The sequence below is a fragment of the Diceros bicornis genome, chromosome 18 (assembly GCF_020826845.1).
Source record: "Diceros bicornis minor isolate mBicDic1 chromosome 18, mDicBic1.mat.cur, whole genome shotgun sequence".
Lineage (NCBI taxonomy): Eukaryota > Metazoa > Chordata > Mammalia > Perissodactyla > Rhinocerotidae > Diceros > Diceros bicornis.
Window position 1 is genome coordinate 38095832 of NC_080757.1, and position 20728 is coordinate 38116559.

Here is a 20728-nt window from a genome sequence, read left to right on the forward strand (position 1 = left end):
GAAAATTTCAGGGAACTATTCAGCATCTTCGATAAAATAAAAGAAATCTCTTAGGAGAGAATTGAGATACAAATATAATAGGCCAGGATGAACAGGAGATAGGTGAGATAAGATAAAATTGAAAAAGAAACTAAAATCCAACAGTAGAAATTAAACTCCCAATGAAGGCTCTGAAGAGCACAGTTGAACTGAGGGAAAACCAAATCAGTGTAGTGAAAGACCATTCTGATTTGGTGTGTTTGGACATGATTCAGCCACGTATCTGTGCCAAAGCTTCTCTTTTACTACATAAGGATGCTTGTCATATAAGGATGTGAGCATAGCTAGTTGTATTTCCTCAGATATTTCCTGAAGCAATTTCTGTGTCCCTTTTCCCTATTTGGAGGAACAATTGGTGATCTAGGTTCTAGGTGATCTAGGAACAGGCTGGGTTTTGCTGAGTCTGAGAAAAGATTAAATTAGTGTTTAATCTACTTTCACATCTTGATCCCAACAGTTACTTTTATACCCAGCTATTTATAACTCTTGCCATTATTAATGCTTATAAAACAACATATTAAGACATAGCTGTAACCATAGACACTCAAAAAGGCATTCATGTAAATCATAAGTACAGGTATTTAACCTTCTGGATCACTTTCTCCTTAGAAATCAGTCTTCGGTCATCCTCAAGTCAATATTCCATTACTAAGATAAATTTGGAAATCTCTCCCAGAGTACAGAATATAAGTTTTAAAAGAAGAAAATAAAGTACAGTCATGTACCACATAATGACGTTCTGGTCAATGATGGACTGCATATATGACAGTGGTCCCACAAGATTAGTACGATGTAGCCTAGGTGTGTAGTAGGCTATATCATCTAGGTTTATGTAAGTACACTCTATGATGTTGGCACAGTGATGAAATTGCCTAATGACACATTTCTCAGAATGCCATCATTAAGCGACACATGACTATAATAGCAAGAGAAACAGAGAGTAGCGATCAAGTCAAAGAATTACAGATGCCCCTGAAAAACAACTACTAACTGGATGAGAGGTAATCAGAGATAAAATTAAAGCTTTCCTAAAATGGGGAGGGGCAATTTATGAAGTTTGAAAGATTTATGTTTCCATTCAAAATCGATGAAGAGCATTCAGTTTAAAATTTGAATATTGCTTACTAAAATGATAATATAAGCATTTTCTTAATGTATGGAACCACAGAAGCAAAGAGAATAGCAGAGGGAAAGGAAGCAGACAACAAACGTCAACAAATTTTTGGAATATAGAAAGCAGATGGAGAAGTGGTATCTGATTAAGCAAGATGGAGTAACAACCTAAAATGCGGCTACACCCTGAAATGCCTACAAACAGGATTAACAATAAGTGAACTGATTTAACACCAAATAACCTTTAAAAGGCTCAGGATTTGGGAGTGTCAGGCACAGTGGGAGGTGGAGTTGAGGCATGGTGCTGAAAATTGGTGGACTGGCTAAAAATCTGAAATCATGGATATCAAGATACTTGTGACTACTTCCCACCCTGCGTAGCCAAGCAACCACTCCACTACCACCACCACCTAAAAGGCCAGAGTGTTATTCTCTGAAGAAAATGAGAAGAACAGACATGGAACTTGGGGATACCAAAGACAGTGACTAAGAGAGGCGAGGCAAAGCTGAAAGCAGAAAGTTTAAGTGAAAGTTTGTAAAAGAAACATTAGATTCCTGATTTCTCTTCTCATATCCCACCCCTTCAGTCAGGGGTGAGGGAGTCTCCCTCTCCCTTCAGTCAGGGAGAAATTTGGAAGTCTCCCTAGGAGGACTGAATAATAGCTTAGGAGAAAAAACCTCTATACACTCCTCTTAGGTTTCATTGTAAGGATCCCAACCTAATAAACCAGCTCCCGGTGGTGTGGCAGTAAATGTTTAACAATCAGCAATCTAGGAGGAAGTATGCTCTTGCTTGTAGCATTTGTCGATTTCCAAGGTGTAAATATTCCCAAGGACAATTTCAAGCTACCAACACAATGTTGCTGAATGCAGATTTGGGAAATACACGCACATTTGGCTTTTGCAACCTGGTGCAAGCCAGCTCCAGCACACCATTGCAAGTTCCCCCATCTGATCATCCTTCTACATCACCCTGAAGTGAAGCCCACTGGTTGATTAACCCCTCCCCATACACACACAAGAGCTTTCACGTAAAATTCTAGTGCCTTGCTCTTTTTCAATTATCATTATTTTTATAGTGCTTTTTTCTTAAACATGAACAGTCAAGAATCACCAAATATTTGAGCAAAGCCTCCAATATGAAAGAGAAAGTCTAAAATAAACAAGTAGAGAAAGGAACTTTAAAAAAACAGAAATACTGCAAGAAGCAAAAGAAACCCCCCCTTCCAAATAATATATTTAGAGATATGAGAAGATATTTCATTCATAAAACAAGTATAGGGTGCTATAAAAACATCTGGAGAACAAGAGAGAATTCTTGGAATTAAAAACAAGACAGGAGTAATTTAAAAGTCAATAACATAATGAGAAGATAAAAACTAGAAACTCTCTGAAAAATAATAAGAGAAGAAGGATTAATGTTAGGAAATAAAATTAGAGATCAGCCTAGGATATCTATCATATGATTAAAAGGAGTTGAGAAAAAAATGGATAAAAGGGAGACTTTCTAAGAACAAAGAACAGAGTCTCTGAATTGATAGGGCTCATTGAGTGCCCCAGAATAATAAATGAAAAAAAAAAGGTTTCAGATCAAGGCATATAATCTAGAATGTTCAAAACACTGGGGACAAAGAGAGGATCCAAACACCTAACACAAAGGATCATGAATCAAAATAGCACCAGACTTCTTAAGAGCAACACTGAAAACTAAGAGAAATGGAGGAATGTCTTGAAACTTGCAAGGGAAAATTATTTCCAACTAAGGCTTTTATACCCATCCAGTCAAGCTATCACTCAGATGTGCAAGTGAAATAAAGACATTTTCAAACATGTTAAAAATTCAGAAGTTTTACCTCCTGTGCACCAGAAAACTCCTTCAGAAAAAAAAATGTCTTTCAGAAAAACAAGATAATGAACAAAGAAAGAAAAAGACATTTGATCCAGGAAACTGGAGATCCAACACAAGAAAGACATGAAGGAAATCCCTGGGCTATGATGAAGAAACACTATACTAATGAAAATACAAATACTAACGATGAAGAAAAGATCCCAGGACTGTGGCTAGGAAGCACATGCCATTTCTCCCATCCAGAGGGGTAATTATTTCCCTTCTCCTTGTGCATGGCTGGCCTTGAACAATAGAATGTAGTAGGAGTGATGCTGTCCCAGATTCAGGCCCAGCCCTTAGAGGCCTGGAAGCTTCTGTCTCACTCTTTTGGAGCCCTGAGCCAAGAAGTTGACTATATTGCTGGAGAGAAAATTCCAGCCACAACTTGGCGTTCCACATCTGTTGAATTGCAGGCAACATCTGTGGAAGAAATTTTCTCCAAGTTAGTCTTACGGGACTCCCACGGGTTAAAAGTCAAACATGACTTACAAACAAACACCACCAAGCATGCGAGAAGGCAAATCCACTATGAGTGAGAATCAGAAGAAACAGTATACTTAGACAACACCTCTACCACTACCCTCCACAAAGACAGCAGACGTTGGAAATGTCAAATACAGAACACAGAATGGTTGTGTGTAGAATATTTACAGAAACAGCGCAATTATAAGGGAAAACATACAACAGGAAATCATCAGGATTGTACAAATTGGAAAAAATAGAACTTATAGAAATACAAAGCATAACACTGAAAAAAATTTAATGGACATATATAAAACAGTTATAAAAAGTACTTTGTAAACTGTAAAAAAAAAATCAGCATATTAGATGCTATTGAAAGTAGAATTAAACTAAAAGATATATCCCAGGAATTTATCTAGAGTGCAGCAGAGAGAGACTACAAGAACAAAAAATAATAGAGAGTTGTGAGACATTAACAATAGGATGAGAATGTCTGACGTCCATCTGACTGGAGTCCCAAAGGATGAAATTGGAAAGAATGTAAAGAAGTAATATTTAAAGAGATAATAACTGAGAAATTTCAGAATTGATGCAAACCACAAATACACCAATCCAAGAAGTACAATGTATCCCAAATATGATCAAGAAAAATAAATTCATACCTTGTCGTATAGTGAATCTGTTGGACACCAAATATAAATAGAAGATCTGGAAAGCAGAAAGAGAAAGACAGCTTCCTACAAAAGAATGATAATTAGAGTAGCAGCAGATCTCTCAACAACAGAAGCCAGAAGGCAGTGGAATAACTTCTATAAAATAAGAAGAAATTACTATCCACTGAAAATTGTTTACTCAGCAAAACTACCATTCAATAATGGGAGGGAGATAATAATCTTTGTAAGAAACAAGCACACGAGGAATTTACAAAGAGATCCTCTCTAAAAGAACTCATAAAGGATTTAGTTTACAAAGTAGGAAAATGATCCCAGTAGAAGAGGTAGAAGAACAGGAAAAGTGGACAAAAGAATGGTAACATAAAGGTAAGCCCAAACAAGTACTGTCTCAATAAAGTAATACAGGCTTTTCTAATCTTGGGGATTAAAAAAGAACTGAAATGTTCAAAATCGGTAAATTGAGAGAGAAAACAACAGCAAGTCAGGAGACAGAAGATCAGAGGTAAGGTGATTAAAATTGTTTTATTGACCATAAAGGAGGGAAAAATACCATCCAACACTAAGATTTTGTTAAGTTAAATATGCATATTAAAATGTATAGAGTAACCAATAAAATAACAGACATAGATTACAGAAATGCCAAACCAGCGTAAGGGAAAGAGTGGAATAAAGACAGGGAAATCATCCCCAAAAGGCAAGAAACTAGCACTTGAAGTTCTGGCCGGCACAATAAGGGAAGAAAAAGAAATTAGAAGCATAATGATTAGAAAGGAGGAAATAAAAATGTCGTTATTTGAAATAATCTGATTAGCCATAGATAAAATAATGAATTTATAGAAAACCACTAAAAAATAATAAGAGAGTTAGGAAAGTGGCTGGATCTTATGATCAGCATACAAAAAACAATTATAATTCTATATACCAGTAAGAAACAGTTAGGAAACACGTATTTTTAAAAGATACCTTTTATAGAGAAAAGAAACTTAAGAATACATCTTATAAAAGATGTACAAGATATACTCTTATAAATTGTAAAACTTTCTGAAGGACTTTAAGGATAACCTAAATGAAGAAATATTCCATGTTCATGCAGAGAAAGATAATATAAAGATATACATAGGTACTATACATAGTATTTAAATATATATACGCACACACATATACATATACTTTTTATAAAGTTCAAAACACCTAAATCTAAATAACATAATAATTAGATATACAAAGTGTTAACAATTTTAAAAAGCAAGAAAAGGATAGGGGCGGGCCTTGTGGCCTAGAGGTTAAGTTCCATGAGCTCCACTTCAGGTGCCTGGCTCTGTTCCGGGGCACAGACCTACAGCACTCATTGGTGGCCATGCTGTGGCGACCCACATACAAAATAAAGGAAGATTGGCACAGATGTTAGCTTAGGGTGATTCTTCCTCAAGCAAAACGAGGAAGATTGGCAACAGATGTTAGCTCAGGGTGAACCTTCCTTAGCAAAAAAAAAAGGATAAACAAAATTCAGGATACTAGTTATCTATAAGGAAAGGCAGGAAATGGGATGGGGTAATACATAGCTAGCTACGATATTATTAGTGTTTCCGTTCTTGAGTTGTGTGGTGGGTTAATGAGTGATCATTATATTTACAAATAAATGGAAAATATTTTAAGTAAAGACTCTTAAGATGTGTTTTTTTGTTTGTTTGTTTGTTTGAGGAAGATCTGCCCTGAGCTAACATCTGCCAATCCTCCTCCTTTTGCTGAGGAAGACTGGCCCTGGGCTAACGTCCGTGCCCATCTTCCTCCACTTTATATGGGACGCCGCCACAGCATGGCTTGACAAGCGGCACGTCAGTGCACGCCCGGGATCCAAACCAGCGAACCCCGGGCCACCCAGCGGAGTGTGCGCACTTTAACCGCTTGTGCCACCGGGCCGGCCCCTAGGATGTTTTTAAATCCATTAGTTTGCTGCTTGACAAACACATAACCACAACAAAAATGAAACTAAGACATTATCAACTAAAAATGAGAATATTTATCAGATGAATTCAAACAAAAACAAAGCACAAGTTGGAATATTAATGCCATATCATATAATATTTAAGGTAAAGTACATCACATTAACTAAAGACTCTTGTGTGTGTGTGTATATATATGAATAAAATATATTCATATATATTCAGTAAAATAAATATATTGTTTAGTTATCTATATATTCAATAAAAGGTACACTTAACAGTGAAGAAATAATAGCAATGAACCTTTATGACACAGCATCAAAACACACGCAGCCACACTTCTGGGAAAATGGCGGAGTATGGCTTGATCATAACTCCCTTCATTTCATAGCTAATAAAGTGAACCAAAACCATTTAAAAGCAGTGGGGGAAAAGAGTATTATAATTGCCAACAGCAGTTTCCCAAGAAAGGAAATAGGCCCCACTTAATACCATTAACTGCAGAGAGTGACAGCCAGAGGGTGGGCAGGGGGAGGAATAATCCACACTCACAAAGGGCAACATGGCAGAATTCCTGATGTCATTTATGAAATTATGAGCTTCCAAATCCAGAGAGGATGGAACCAAATCTGTCTCCTTACCTTTTCCTTCTTCTGATTAGATACTGATGAAGACCTCTGGGCAGGGACCAGTAAAGGAGGGCCGTGAGCTGTGTAACAAAGCGAAGTTTTCCAGGCTCCAGACAGAACTGGGAGAACACCCCAAAGCCCACAGTGGGGTTCCCGCATTAGAATGGGGTGCTCCCTGGACCAGAGTCCTGGTCCAGGCACACATAGTCATCCAACCTCTCCACCTTTCCCATCAGCTTCCTTCTTAACCTGAGGGCGCTCTTTCAGGAAACATTTCTTATCATGAAGAAAAATTTGTCTTGAGTTCAGCAATCCCCATCATTTGTTTTTTCCCCCAAAGCCCTAGTAGATAGTTGTATGTCATAGCTGCACATCCTTCTAGTTGCTGTATGTGGGACGCGGCCTCAGCCTGGCCAGAGAAGCGGTGCGTCGGTGCGCGCCCGGGATCCGAACCCGGGCTGCCAGTAGCGGAGCGCGTGCACTTAACCGCTAAGCCATGGGGCCGGCCCAGCAATCCCCATCATTCACTTGAGAGTTTTGGGGGTCTTGATGGTTTGATGGTTTTTTTTTTTTTTTGGTATTATTAAATTCTGTTAACTAAAATTCAATAGTTTTCATTAAGAAAAAGCATTTTCAGTATGATTCCAATTTTATAAAAGTATTTCTATCTAACCCATCTAATGTTAATAATTATTGACGAGTGGTAAGATTTGGGATAATTTATTGCTGTTTTTATACTTTTCTGCATTGCTTAAATTCTTTAAAAGCAGCATGTATCACACACAGTTCAGGTGTGTAGAGAGAGAAGCAGAGCTGGAAGATGATAACACAACAGTTTACACCCTGAGTGCTCACCGGTTATCAGACACTGTTCTCAACCCTTTACATGTATTAGGTTGAACCACATAAAATTGCCAATATTTGGCTGTTCTTGATTTATAAAAACAGCAATTCCATGTGGTCCAATTTACATTTACTCCTTTAATCCTTGAACAACCCTAAGATGAAGATGGGGGGCCAAAGTTGCTCGAAATGCAGAGAGATATCAAGGACCATCCTTCCCCGAAGAGTCCCCACCCCACCCCAGCCCCGCTCCGGCCTTGCCCTCTCACCCCCTCCACAGGGCAGGGGGCACACGCAGGCCCAGGGATGGTTCTCTATCCCAGGACACCTGAAGAGGTGGCATCAACCACCAACCTGAGCGCTGAAGGCAGGACACGTGGCCCTGCGATAACTGAGTTCATCCACTGAGTGAAGCCACTTCAGGTTTCGAGGAAGTGCAGGTTCTTCGGAACTTCAGGTTCTGTTCTCGAGCCAACAGAACAGCTTTGGTGCACTCGCAATTCCCAGTGGAGTCTCCACCCATGGCCCTCACCCGGGCACCGAAACAGGACACGCTCAACAGTTTCATGTTTATTTTCAGAAAGTGATGAAGACAAAAGAAATATATCCAGACACCACTCTCTGTACAATAAATAGCCTCCCCCATCCCAAAAAACAGAAAAAAGAAAAGAGTGTGCGCACACCCTCCCCCCAAGACTTTGCTTCTTGAGATGTGCACCATCCCCCCTTCCCAGCCCCTTCCTCAGGACCCCACTGTCTCTGAGCAGGTGGGGCCCAGGCCAGCTCCCCAAAGTCCCTGAGTCCTCTCCCTGGCCTTGGCTGGCTGACTGTTAGAAAAATCCATGGATCTTTATTTTCAGAACCGGGATTAACACATACACAAACAAAAATGCTCAAAGTTATTCCACAAAGGAAGAGAGTTTCCAGTTCCAGGCTTTTGCCCCCTGACCCCCAGCCCCCTCCCCCAGAAGAGAGGAAGCTCCTTTGTGTCCAAGGCCTCCTGTTCTCTGTTCTCTGTTCTCCAGCTGGGAACTCACAGCCAGAAGCAGCACCAGGTAAATGATCATAGTTAGGGCAAAGGAAGGAGCGGGGGACACGCCTCTCAGGTTTCACTGTGGGCCAGGAAGCAGCAAGTGAACCCCAGAATCCTTCTTGGGCCCCCTCTTCCTCAACCAACTACAAAAGGAGAAGGGACAGAGGGAGCTGCAGACCGCTCAGTCCTGAGTCCGTTGTCTAGTTAGTTGGTGTCCTCCAACCTAGTAACGCTGTTTCTGTTCCTTTCATCACATCATCTGCTCAATTGGGAAAATAGTTATAAAACTGGCCTTCGGTTTCCTTATCAAAAGGAGAAGGGGCCCCAGCAGGGGAGGAGCTGTCCCCACTGGAAGGATAGGGGGACACACGCCTCCTCTTAGAGTCTCCTTCCCCTAGTCCTGAGTCACCAGACTCTGGCCGGATGGAGGTGATCTCGGTCCACAACGAGGGGGGGCCCTGGTCCTCTGGCCCCCGCCCCTCTGAAGATCCAGGGCCAGGTTCCATGGGCAGAGTCCGCATGGGGCGGAACCAGCTGGCTGGGCCCATCTTGGGAGGGTACTGAGGGGCCACAGGCCAGCCAGCTCCAGGCGCCAGGACCTCCTGGCTTCGGTAGTAGGACATGGTGGGCCCGGGGGCAGAGGGTAGGAATGCAGGCTTCATGCTGACTGCTCGGAACTCGGCCTCATAGCTGTGGTCCCGGGGAGGCCCCAGCCAGTAAGGCTGGGGAACCACATCCTTGGCCTGGCCAGGAAGGTCGGAGTAGAAACGGCTGGGAACAGGATACTGGTTGGGTAGGAGAGGAGAGTAGTGGTCTCCCCCAAGCAATTGACAGTTGGGTGCAGGCGGGGAGGGCACGCTGGTGTCAACAGACGTGTACATGCTAAAAAAAATAGGCGGCAAGAACACAGGGGTCACTAGCAGAACCGGTCACCTACGAGCCTGCCAGTTGCACGTCCCTCCCCAGACCCTCCTTCCCTGGCCTGCCCTCCAGCACCCACCCCACCCTCTCCCATCCTCAGGGGCAGCGAGGGAATTGCTGAGCACATGTCTACAGTCTCAGTCTCAGGAGGGACCAAGAGGAGGCCTCTGCAAAGGCGAGTTGAACCCAGTAGCACTTACGACTCAAAGTTCTCCCGGAATCCTTTGGCAAAAGGGTTATTATCAATCTTCAGCTGAGTAATCTAGAGAGAGGGGAAACAGAGTCACCTGAGCTCTGAGTCTGGCCTAGGGAACTTCCAAAATCTCTCCCAAGGGAGACGGGGGGCTGCATTCTCTCCCTGCCGGGCTCAGGCCCACACTGAACCAGGCAGCCCTCACCTCGGCATTCTGGTAGGCGGTCACAGCAATAAACTGGGTTTCTTGGAAAGTAAAGACATGCGCGTTGGGGGCATTGCCGGCTGCCTCTGGCTCGCCATCATTCACCTCAACGATGTGCAGCCGGGGCTGGTACTTATGGAGGGACTGGAGCACAATCATCTGAGAGAGGGAGAGAGAGCAAGATGTTTACGGGGGTGGGGAGGAGGGATTTCGAAGGATCCCCCGCCCCCACCCCCACCCTCTCCGCCACCCAAGTCTGGCCCTATGGCCAGGCTAGAAAGGACCCTGAGGTCATCATGTTCATTCCCCTGTCCTGCCACCTCCTATGTAACTTCTCCCATGCCTTCCAGCTCCAGTCCCCAGCCTCTTCACAGCACCAGTTCTGTCCTCTTGCCCCATTTCCTACCCCTAGATGTCCACTGTGACCAAGGTATTAGCACAAACAGCTTTTCAGGGATAAGGGCCCTTTTAGTAGGATTGCTCAACTCAGAGAAACTCTGCAACCACTCCCTGGGACCACTGGCCCCAACTCTACGCCCAGCACAGTACACAAGCGATGGCAGCTCGGGATTCCATGAAGAAACCCCCAGGCTGGCTTAGCCCATGTTGGCCTGAATGTGACCCCCTGAGATTCAGCTTCCTCCCATCTCATCTTCCCCTCAAGGGGGGTGGAAAAGAAGCAGAGTCAGAGAGCACTCTGTTCTTACAGAACAGAGTCAGCCCTCAGGACCCCTTGCAGCCCTGGGGATGGGGAGGGGGGCAGGGCTAGCCCCTGAGGAGGAGTCCCACTCACCTGGGTCACATTGTTGGAGGCCCCCTTGTTGTTCGTGAGCTTTAGTTTCCCGAATGAAACTTCCTGGCGCATCCAGTGGGCTCCAGTGTTGGGGGAATCTGGGTGCACGTACAGGCGGTTTCCTGTAGACAGTGAACCTCTTTGGCATGCAACCCCTGGGACCAGACCCCTGATGGTGTGGGGCTTCTTTGCCTGTTCTGAGGGGGATGTCAAAAAGGTTGCAGGAGGAAGACCAGATGCGGCAGGGCAAGGGGAGGTGTGGGCAGAGGACTAAGCAGAAGACAAGCTAGTGCAAAGTAGAAAAGAGATGACAAACAGAACGGAAGCGAGAAGTGGATGAATGGGGTGGGATGGGGGGATGAGATGGGGAATTAAATCCTGGGGTGGGGCAGGGACTTGGGGGTTCCTCCTGGATCCACCAGGGGGCGCCCAGTCTTGGAGAAAAAGAGTGCCCACCGCTCCCAAAGGGGCGCATACCTGGCATGCTGCCCTCGGCCTTTCCACACTGCACCCACTTGCCGCTCTGATACCGCCAATGGTGCTGGTCCACCAAGACCACATCCACAAACATCCGGTAATGGCTGGTGGGCTCCAGCCCGGCCACAGTAAATGACAGGAATGGGAACATTCGCCTGGGGAGGACAGAGAGACCCACCAACATCCATTAGTCCCCAACCCCACGGGCAGCCACCCCTGTGCAAAGGCCATCAGTGGTGTGCTGCAGCTGGCCTCCACACCTCACGAGAGCCAAGTGAAAATGTTCAGGAAGTTTGCCAGCCAGTTATTAAACACAGACATAATTAAAAATTAAATTATATAAACTTACAATTAAATACATTATACTATAAACCAAGATAATAAATACTTAAAAATCATCACTTCCCGATTCTTTTACTACATTTTACTATTATCTCTGCTCTTGTGGTTATTTACCGCTATTGTACCTGTAATGGTGCAAATACTATATAATGCGCACTACTGCATGTCTCTTCCCAACTATGTCTCTTCCCAACTCAATGTCTCACTGATACCACGTCGGCAGCTTGAAATCAGCTATCGTAGGAGTATTTACACCACAGAAATCAGCAAACACTACAAATCAGGGCTTTTAAAGATGTTTTGCTTTCAGAGAGGCAGTTGCTGGACGTTAGCTGCACAGCACTGTCTCTAACCTAAGGAAGGAAGTTTGCTTCCTAGGGAGGAGCAAAGCCACAAGCCAGCCCCCTACAGGCTGTTCCTAGTAGGTCCTCAGGACTCAGCCCCCTGAGCCCCAGTCTGGCCTGAGTCTGCCATCCATCTCTCCACTGTGGCTCTCATGGTGCTAACACACTCCTAGCCCCATGGCACCCATTCACAGGCTCTCCCTGACCCATCCTCCTGGGCCTGATGTCTGTAGTATGGCCTGCCCCAGGGCTGGGCCTTCAGAGAAGAAGCGCCTGCCCCAGGGCTGGGCCTTCAGAGAAGAAGCTAAAGTCCTAGGTGGAGCTTCCCATCCACCTGAAAGAGAACTCTATCGAGCACAGTTCTCATGCTCAAAGTCCTGGTTCCCAGGAAAACTGGAGGAAGTTGAGGTTGGGATGCTGCATTATTGTACCAGAGTATAATTCCGAGAAAGAAGCACTTCTATACCACAACCATCACCACCCCCATCACCACTACCACTACAATTATCCCCTCCACCATCACCACCATCACTAGAACCATTACCACCACCATCACTACAACCACCATCTACACTATCACCACCATCACTACAACCACCACCTCCACCATCACTACAACCACCATCTACACTATCACCACCATCACTACAACCACCACCTCCACCATCACCACCACCATCTCTACAACCATCACCACCACCATCATCACCATCACTACAACCACCACCTCCACCATCACCACCACCATCTCTACAACCATCACCACCACCATCATCACCATCACTACAACCACCACCTCCACCATCACCACCACCATCTCTACAACCATCACCACCACCATCATCACCATTACTACAACCACCACCTCCACCATCACCACCACCATCTCTACAACCATCACCACCACCATCACCACCATCACTACAACCACCACCTCCACCATCACCACCATCACTACAACCATTACCACCACCATCACTACAACCACCATCTACACTATCACCACCATCACTACAACCACCACCTCCACCATCACCACCACCATCTCTACAACCATCGCCACCACCATCATCACCATCACTACAACCACCACCTCCACCATCACCACCACCATCTCTACAACCATCACCACCACCATCATCACCATCACTACAACCACCACCTCCACCATCACCACCACCATCTCTACAACCATCACCACCACCATCATCACCATTACTACAACCACCACCTCCACCATCACCACCACCATCTCTACAACCATCACCACCACCATCATCACCATTACTACAACCACCACCTCCACCATCACCACCCCCGTCACCATCATCAGCTCTACCAGCACCAATGCCATCACCAGCTCCAATGGCTTAGCCTTTCTCTTCTAACCCAAGCAGGAAGAGCAGAGTTTTCAGGACAGCAGAGCCAATCCTCATCAGAATTACTTTTTATTCCCACATACTTCTCTCCTCCTCCTACAAGAAGCACTGCCAGAGGGGAACAAAGGCACTGGTCCATGAATCAAGAAACCTGGGAATGGGAGACTTCCTGGGGCCTAGCAACACTTTTGGGTGGATCCTAGTCCCCAGAGGGTCCCAGAGAAACACCCCTAATAACCTTGGGAAGGTCTCCCGGGAGGGCCCAGTCACATTCCTGTCTTCCCCAGACTTTTCCTGGGCTGAGAAAAAGAGACTTACTGGCCCTATGACCTTGGATAAGTTAATTCCCAAACCAAACCTCAGTTTCTTCACCCATAAATGGAGTTAATAATTCCTGCCTACATTTCCTCTGAGAGCTGTTAAGAAGTTCAAAAGATGAGAAACTCACCTCACCCTCTCTGCTTCCCACTCCCATCCCACCTTCTCCCAGGCCCAGAGCTGTCAAAGCCCTCTGGCCTGGCTAAAGGACCCTGAGCAAGAGTTCAGACTTCTGGTTTCAGGCCCTGGGTCCCAGGGGCTCAGCAGGCCAGTCAACTTGAGAAATCAAAGGTTAGGGATGAGGCCTTGAGCAATCGAGGGTGGAGGAATATTTTCAACCCATTTCTACCACCAACTCATTCTATGACGGTGGTCAGGTTACTCACACGTTTCTATAGGGTAACAGGTTCCTATCCAAACTGGAGGAATACAGGAAGAGAAAAAAACATATTCATTGAGCCTCTACCTCTACAGCAGTCAGTTCACTGAACCAGTCCTCTGAGATATAAAATGTTATTTCCAATTTTATACTCGAAGAAATGAGGCTCAGAGAGGTTTGGCGACAGCTCCCTGGCGGGAGAGCAGAGCCAGGGTCTCCTGACGGCAGAGCGCATGCTGTGGTCTCCATCCCTACAGCTGCTGCTTATCGCTAGTAGAGGGACATGGAGGAGACACAGGAAGTAGACGGGGAAAAGAGAGAGGAGAAGGGAGGTCTCAATTTCACCCTAAAAGTCTAGAATCACCACCAGCTGGCATCCCAAAATAGCCCCTGATTTACATGACACTTTGCTGGGAAGGAACAGGGAGTGGAGATGGGTCTGGGACCCCAAAAAGCCCACTTACCATTCCACCCTCAGAAGACAGGGTCCAAGACCCCAAAATCCTCTGCTGCCCCTACAGACCAACCCACCTGGAAATGATTCGTAGGGTCATCATATCCCTCCCCCAGCCTGAACACCTCTGACATGCTCCAATTCACCGGCACTAAAAGTGCAAATTAAAAGGAGATGGTTTTTGTCAGTCACGTTGGCAAAATGTTTAAAAATCGATAATACCTAATGCTGATGAGCCTAAAGGAAAATGGGTCCTCTCGTCCACTATTGGTGGGTGTGTAAACTGATTCCCCCCTTTTAGGACGGGATTCAGCAATGCCTTGTACCTATCAAAAGGCAAAATGAGCTCGGGCGTCCCAGGATTTCCTCCTCCCACCCACCCCAGACCACTTAATAGAAATCAGACAGCCACCAGCAAACAGCCGAACATAAAGCAAAGCCGTTTTCACCTGCTGCAAGAGAGATGAAGCCAGCCAGCCCTAAATAAAGCTAAAAAATTTTTTTTTCATCTAAAAAGTTCTTGGAGTTAGGAACGTGGAGAAAGGAAAAACACAATGGCTGTGAGGCCAGTGATCGAGGACTGTGTGGGACCGAAATGGTTTTATCAACCCATAACTTCACACACACAGACACAAATGCAAATTGAGCTCCTTAACAACGGAGCTACCCAAAGTTATCTTAATTATAATAATCAACTAATCACACCCAGAAAAGTGGGGATTGCCAGCAATTAATGCACACCCACACATCCACACACAGACACCAGCTCTCTCTTCCTCTACTGAGAATGTCTACCATCCACTCTCGTATGCTTGCCAACACCTTCACAGCACACGTACACTGCCACGCAGAAACACAAGTCCAGGGGGGCACTATCGGGCACCCCAAGTCTCCACAAACGTATAAACTTGGACACCGAAAGTCTCCAGGTGGTCCACCCATCATTTTGGCCTCAATTTCCGCCCCCAGCCCCATCTGAACGGCCTGGATCAGTCTTTGGACCGGGGAATCACCCCCCTGCTCCCCACCCCATTCCTGCCCATGGGGGAGAGCGAGACTGTGTCATTTGTCCACACTGAGGGATGGGTCTAGGGTGGGTGGGAGAGGAAGGATCTGGGAGGGAGTGAGTCAGCCCAGGGCGAAAGGCTGTGGGGCTGTGAGTGGGCCTGGGCTGGAAGGATTTTTCAAAAAGGAAGAAGGCCGTGGGTGATGCGGTGGTGACTGGCGGGTCACTGGAACCCACGGAGGGACAGGCTGGCCCACCAAAGCAGGAGGACAGAAAGGGAGCTGCTCTCTGAGCCCAAGTCTTCCTTTTCAGAAGCTAGTAGCAGGAGGAAATGGCCACCAACTTCCCAGTCACTGGAGCCCAAGCTGAGATATGGGGTGATTCAGGGCCGGTGCGACGGAATTGGGGGTGGTGTGTCCTCTGTCCCCTCTGCCCCAGCATGCAGTCCCTGAGGCCTGATCCAAGGGGAGGCATCAAAGGAAATGGTGACGGGCCACTGCCCCTCCCAACAGGGACCCCGAGGCGCCTGAAGTAGTCCCTCAGCATGGATGGAATGTGTGAAGATTGTAAAACACACACACGCTTGTGAAACAATCAGGGAAATTGGATGATATTTGGGAATTTCTTTTCAGGTTTGCTAATGGTATCATGTTTATTTTTAAAAAGCCATTTTTAGAGGTGCACAGAGAAATATTTAAGAATGAAATAACGTAGTGTCTAGGACTTAATGATTACGTACTCTATCACTAATACAGTTGCAGACCAGAGGGGTAGAAGTGAGTGAGGATAAAGAAACAAGACGGGACCAGCGTTGACAACTGTTGAAGCGGGTGGTGGGTAGATGGAGGCCTGTTACATTTCTCTCTTCACTTTTGTATTTTTGAAAATTTTGGAAATTTTCATAATAAAACAAAGTAGGTGTATGGACATAAAAGGGAGACAACGAAACTTCTCAAGAGAGAATTATTCAGCAGGAACATAAAAGAAAGAAACAGGCAGAGATGGCGATCCACACTCAGAGATGCAGCCCCCTCACACTCGGAGATTACCGCCCTAAAAAGCCTGCGTGTAGACCCGCAGTCAGCCCAGCACCCAGCCTGGCACCCTCCAGAGCCCTGAGGCGCTGGCTGATGACCCGTCCACCCCATCCCTCGAGACTGGAGAGGCAGAGGCCTGGCAGCAGGCTGTGGGCAGACCCCGGCCAGCTCCCAGGGTGGGAACGCTTCCTGACCACACAACAGAGGGGAGGCTACTAGATAGACCGGCACCTCAGTGCCTGCAGCTGTAAAATGGGGAGACCACTTGGCCTGCCTAGCGCACAGTGAAATAATGGAAGTGAAAGCAGCTGAATACATCAAGGCCTTTGGACAGTACGGGAGGCAGTTTCAACTCCCGGCCGAGGGGGGCCGAGAAAGAAACCCAGGCTGATACCATCTGGGTTCTGGTGCCAGTTCTGCCAGCGACAGGTGTGCTATGTGGCCTCAGAAGAGTCGCTTACTGTCTCTGGGCCCGTTTCCCTCTCTCTGCAGGGAGGAGACTGGACAGGATCTTCTGGGTCCCCTCCAATTCAGACAGGATGGGACGAGAAGCCTGGGCTGTGCCTGGGTGTACTCAGACAAGCCTAGGGGTCGGGGGAGCAGAGGGGAAATATCAGAAGGCTTAGGAGATGAAGGCCGTGCCATAAAAGAAAATGCCAACTTTCCCGGGTTCATCCCAGGGAAAGGGGAACAGCTTAGCCACTTGAAGCCAATTGTGGTTGGTGGACAGGTCCCTCAATCCCAGGCCACCCCACAGAAACCATCGGGAGGGAAGAATGTTCCAGCAATGCCCAGATTGAATGCCAACCCCGAGGCCCAGCATGGCCTCTCTCTCATCCTCCCCAAGCCCCATACTCGGTATCCACTCTTCAACACTTCCTGAGTCCACTAGTGACACAGGCCCGCCACACAGAGGTCCTCCCTGGTCACCTGCCCACACGGGCCCCCAGTGGGGAGGGCAGACGCACACTCGCACACACCAGACACCGGCAGGGCCCACTCCGAGTGTTGCTTACTAAACAAATACCACATAAGTCAAGAGTTTCTCTTTCTTTCCCCGTGAAGGAGGCTCTCTCCGGAAGCAGCACCCTCAGCCCCAAACCCTACTCCACATGCACTGGGCTCAGGGGATCCTTACCCACCAAGCCATGGGGCTCCCCCTCCCAAATTTCCGCAGGCTGATGGTGAATATCTGGACAGGGGTGTGGGCAGGCTTTCAGGGGACAGACCTTGAAGGGTGCAGAGTGTGGGACTGGCTGAAGCTATGGCTTAGATTCACCTGCTCAGGCCCATGAGCATTTGTGCCCTCAGGCAGGGGCCTGTACCTGGAAGGATCTGGGCCCCCACACACTTTACCACCCCCAACACACACACACACACACACACACCAGGCATATGATCTCAAAGTACTACCGGAAGGGAAACTTGGCGACTGCTTCTCCATGTCACCAAATCCCAGCCTTACCTCCTCCCCCCAAAGCTGACATGTGCACAACAGCAGCAAAGGCCTGGGAGAAGTGGGCACAGCCCCACGCCCATGAAGGCTGGGTTACTGTCCGGCAGGCACGCTGCAGGACTCTGCCCTCCCCTCCATTTCCCCACACACACGGGCTAAGAGGTGTCCTGCCCTGTCAGACCCACAACACACGCTCCCCCTCTGCCCACTGCGACCCCCACTCAGGCAGAGCGCAGGGGCACACACAAACTCGGGATGAACTACAGGCACCCCTCCCGTAACCCATGACAACTTCTCATTGCGCCCACTCTCGTCCATCTCTCTTTCCGAGTTCTGCCTGTTGGTGTCAAGTCCTAGAAGTGATACGGGTAACAGAAGTAAACAACCCCCAGAACTTTCCTGTCCGCACTACAACTCCCTCTCCCTCCCCTCAAAGCCTAAGCCCAAACTGTGTGGGACACGGAGACACCAGCAAAGTCTAGACAGAAAAAAAGAGAAGAAAACACGTCCTTGTTCCGGCGGGCGGGCGGGCCAAGGCTCCCACCTGCTGGCGGGGCGGCTCGCGCTCCCCGGCGCCTGGCTCACTCACCGGCCCTGCTTAGTGATGATCATCTCCGTCTGGTGCTGATTAAACTTGGACCACAACAGGTGGTTGTTGAGCGCGACTCGCAGCTTCCCGGACACCTCCAGCCCCGCCGGCAGTGCATAGTCCTCGCGCGGCCCGGGGTAGAGGCCGGCGCGCGGGTCCGGGGCCGCGTAGCCGTCCCCCGGCTGGTAGCCCTCGGCGCCCGCCGTCGGCGGGAAGGGCTCGCCCGCCCCGGGGAAGCCGGCGGCCTGGGGCCGGGGCGGGTAGGCGTAGGCTCCGAGGAAGCGGCCCGGCGGGGCGGGCACTAGGGCGCCCCCCGCGTAGGGCGCCCCCAGGCTGGCGCCCCCGCGACGGTCGACTGCGTCCTGCGAGCCGGGCTCCGAGTAGAAGTAGCGGTTCTGTGGGTCGGCGCCCGGCGCCCGGCCCTCGTCGCTCGCAGGCATCGGCTCGGTGCCCGTCAGCATGTCTCCGCAGCCCGGCTCCACGATGCCCATCCGGGGCGGGCTGGTACCTTCCCGCAGCCGTCGAGGACCGGCCCCTTTCCGCGCGGGGGCGGCCGAGAGGGTCGGGTGGGCCAAGGCGGGCGGGGGCGGGGGGGGGCCCGGGGGCGGGGGCCCCACCGGAGCCCGGGCTCGGACGCCTGGGTCCTGCGCCCGCGTTTGGCGGGCGCGCGGCTGCTCCCGGGCTCCCTCTCCAGCGGGCCGCTGTCACTAGCATCGCGGCGCCTTTGCTGTGGCTTTATGAAGCTCTCCGGGTCCCCCCTCCCCCCCAACCCCGCCACCTCGGCCCCGCCCCGCCTCACCCCGCCCCCTCGTGGCTAATACTCGTCAAATTCTACGCGGCCGGCCGGCGAGGACTGGAGGGCCCCCACGGTGGAGACGAGCGAGTCCCCGCGTGCCTCGTAGTTCGCGCTGAAAGACTTTGCCTTCTGGGAGAGTCGACCCCTCCACCCGAAACACCAGCCTGTTTCTCTCCTCTGGACCGTCGTGAAAATTCTACCCGTCCTTGAAGGCGCAGCTCAAAGGCCCCCTCCTACAGGAAGCCTTCAGTGATGGCCCAGATGGAACTGGGGCCTTCTCAGAGCACTCGCAGCCTCGAAGCCGCTTCGACCATGAACATTCAACAGATATTCATTGACGCCCACTGTGTGCCCGGGCTCTGTAAGCTAAGTGGCTTTGCGTAAAGCGTTCGCGCTCTTTCCCGGCCAGAAGCCCAGGTGGGCTGTGTCGGATGCAACTTGTTCCTCCAGCCCCAGGGCAGACTTGGAACCTGGTGGGCCCCAGGAAGAGCTCCTTGAAGGGGATTGCAACGGCAGCAGCCGCCGGGTCTGCAGGGCTCTGGGCTGGGCCCGGCCACAAAAGCTCCCCGACTTGGGCATGGCAGCTGGGAGCACTGAAGTGGCACTGGGCTGCCAGGACTCAGAGTTTCAGGCCTGGCTCTGCCTATCACTCAGGTATGTGTGACCTGGGCAAGTCACTTCCCCTGCCTGAAAGTCAGCCTCAAGAGCCTCATCTGTAGACCGGGGAAACAGCCTGATGTACTTTTCAGAGGAGATGTGAGCCCTACATGAAAGGGGGTCCCTGTGCAGCCCCCTCCCATCTATTATTAGACCTGGAGGGAAAAGCTGCTGTGAAGAGATTCAGAGGCGCTGACAGGAAGGAAACCCACCACATGTTCTGAAGGGCTGCCTCGCTGATGGGACTACGGGAGCTTTTCTTTCTGTATTTTCCTTTTCTGTGACTGATGTAGTTATATTCCTTTGATGATGAAAACAATCCTTTTTCCCCCAAATTGAAAATAGCATCATTGAGAGTTTTCCTGTGTATAAAGATAAAACATACTCATATAGAAAATTTAAGCAGTAAAAGTAAAAATAGGACTGTATAAAACACCCCAAATTCCACCCCCTGAGGCAAACAAGATTAACATTTCAGAGAATATCCTTCCAGATGTTACTCCCTGCACACTGCCTCTGTGTCAGTCTTGTGCACACTCACACACACACAAATACATAATTTTATTTAAACATCACACGTGCTGCTTTGTAATGTTTTTTTTCGCTCAACAAGGTGTTACGGAATTTTTTGCATGTCAATATACAGATAAAGATTTACATTTTTAAGAGTGTTTTGAAAAATACTGTAACATTTTCATCCTGTTGAAGGTTAACCTCTCTTACCCCCATCCCCCCAGCCCTCCTCAGTTCTCCCCTGG

General features: G+C 48.2%; 1 protein-coding gene across 1 annotated transcript; it reads right to left on the reverse strand.

Moving 5' to 3' along the window:
- Positions 1 to 8148: 8148 nt before the first annotated feature.
- Positions 8149 to 19094, reverse strand: TBX21 (T-box transcription factor 21). The gene is made up of 6 exons (XM_058560794.1): positions 18518 to 19094; positions 11214 to 11368; positions 10737 to 10858; positions 9944 to 10102; positions 9746 to 9807; positions 8149 to 9506 (listed from the first exon to the last, which is right to left on the reverse strand). The coding sequence occupies exons 1-6, from the start codon at positions 19006 to 19008 to the stop codon at positions 8888 to 8890; spliced, it is 1608 nt and encodes a 535-aa protein (XP_058416777.1). The 5' UTR covers positions 19009 to 19094; the 3' UTR covers positions 8149 to 8887.
- Between the last annotated feature and the right edge of the window lie 1634 nt (positions 19095 to 20728).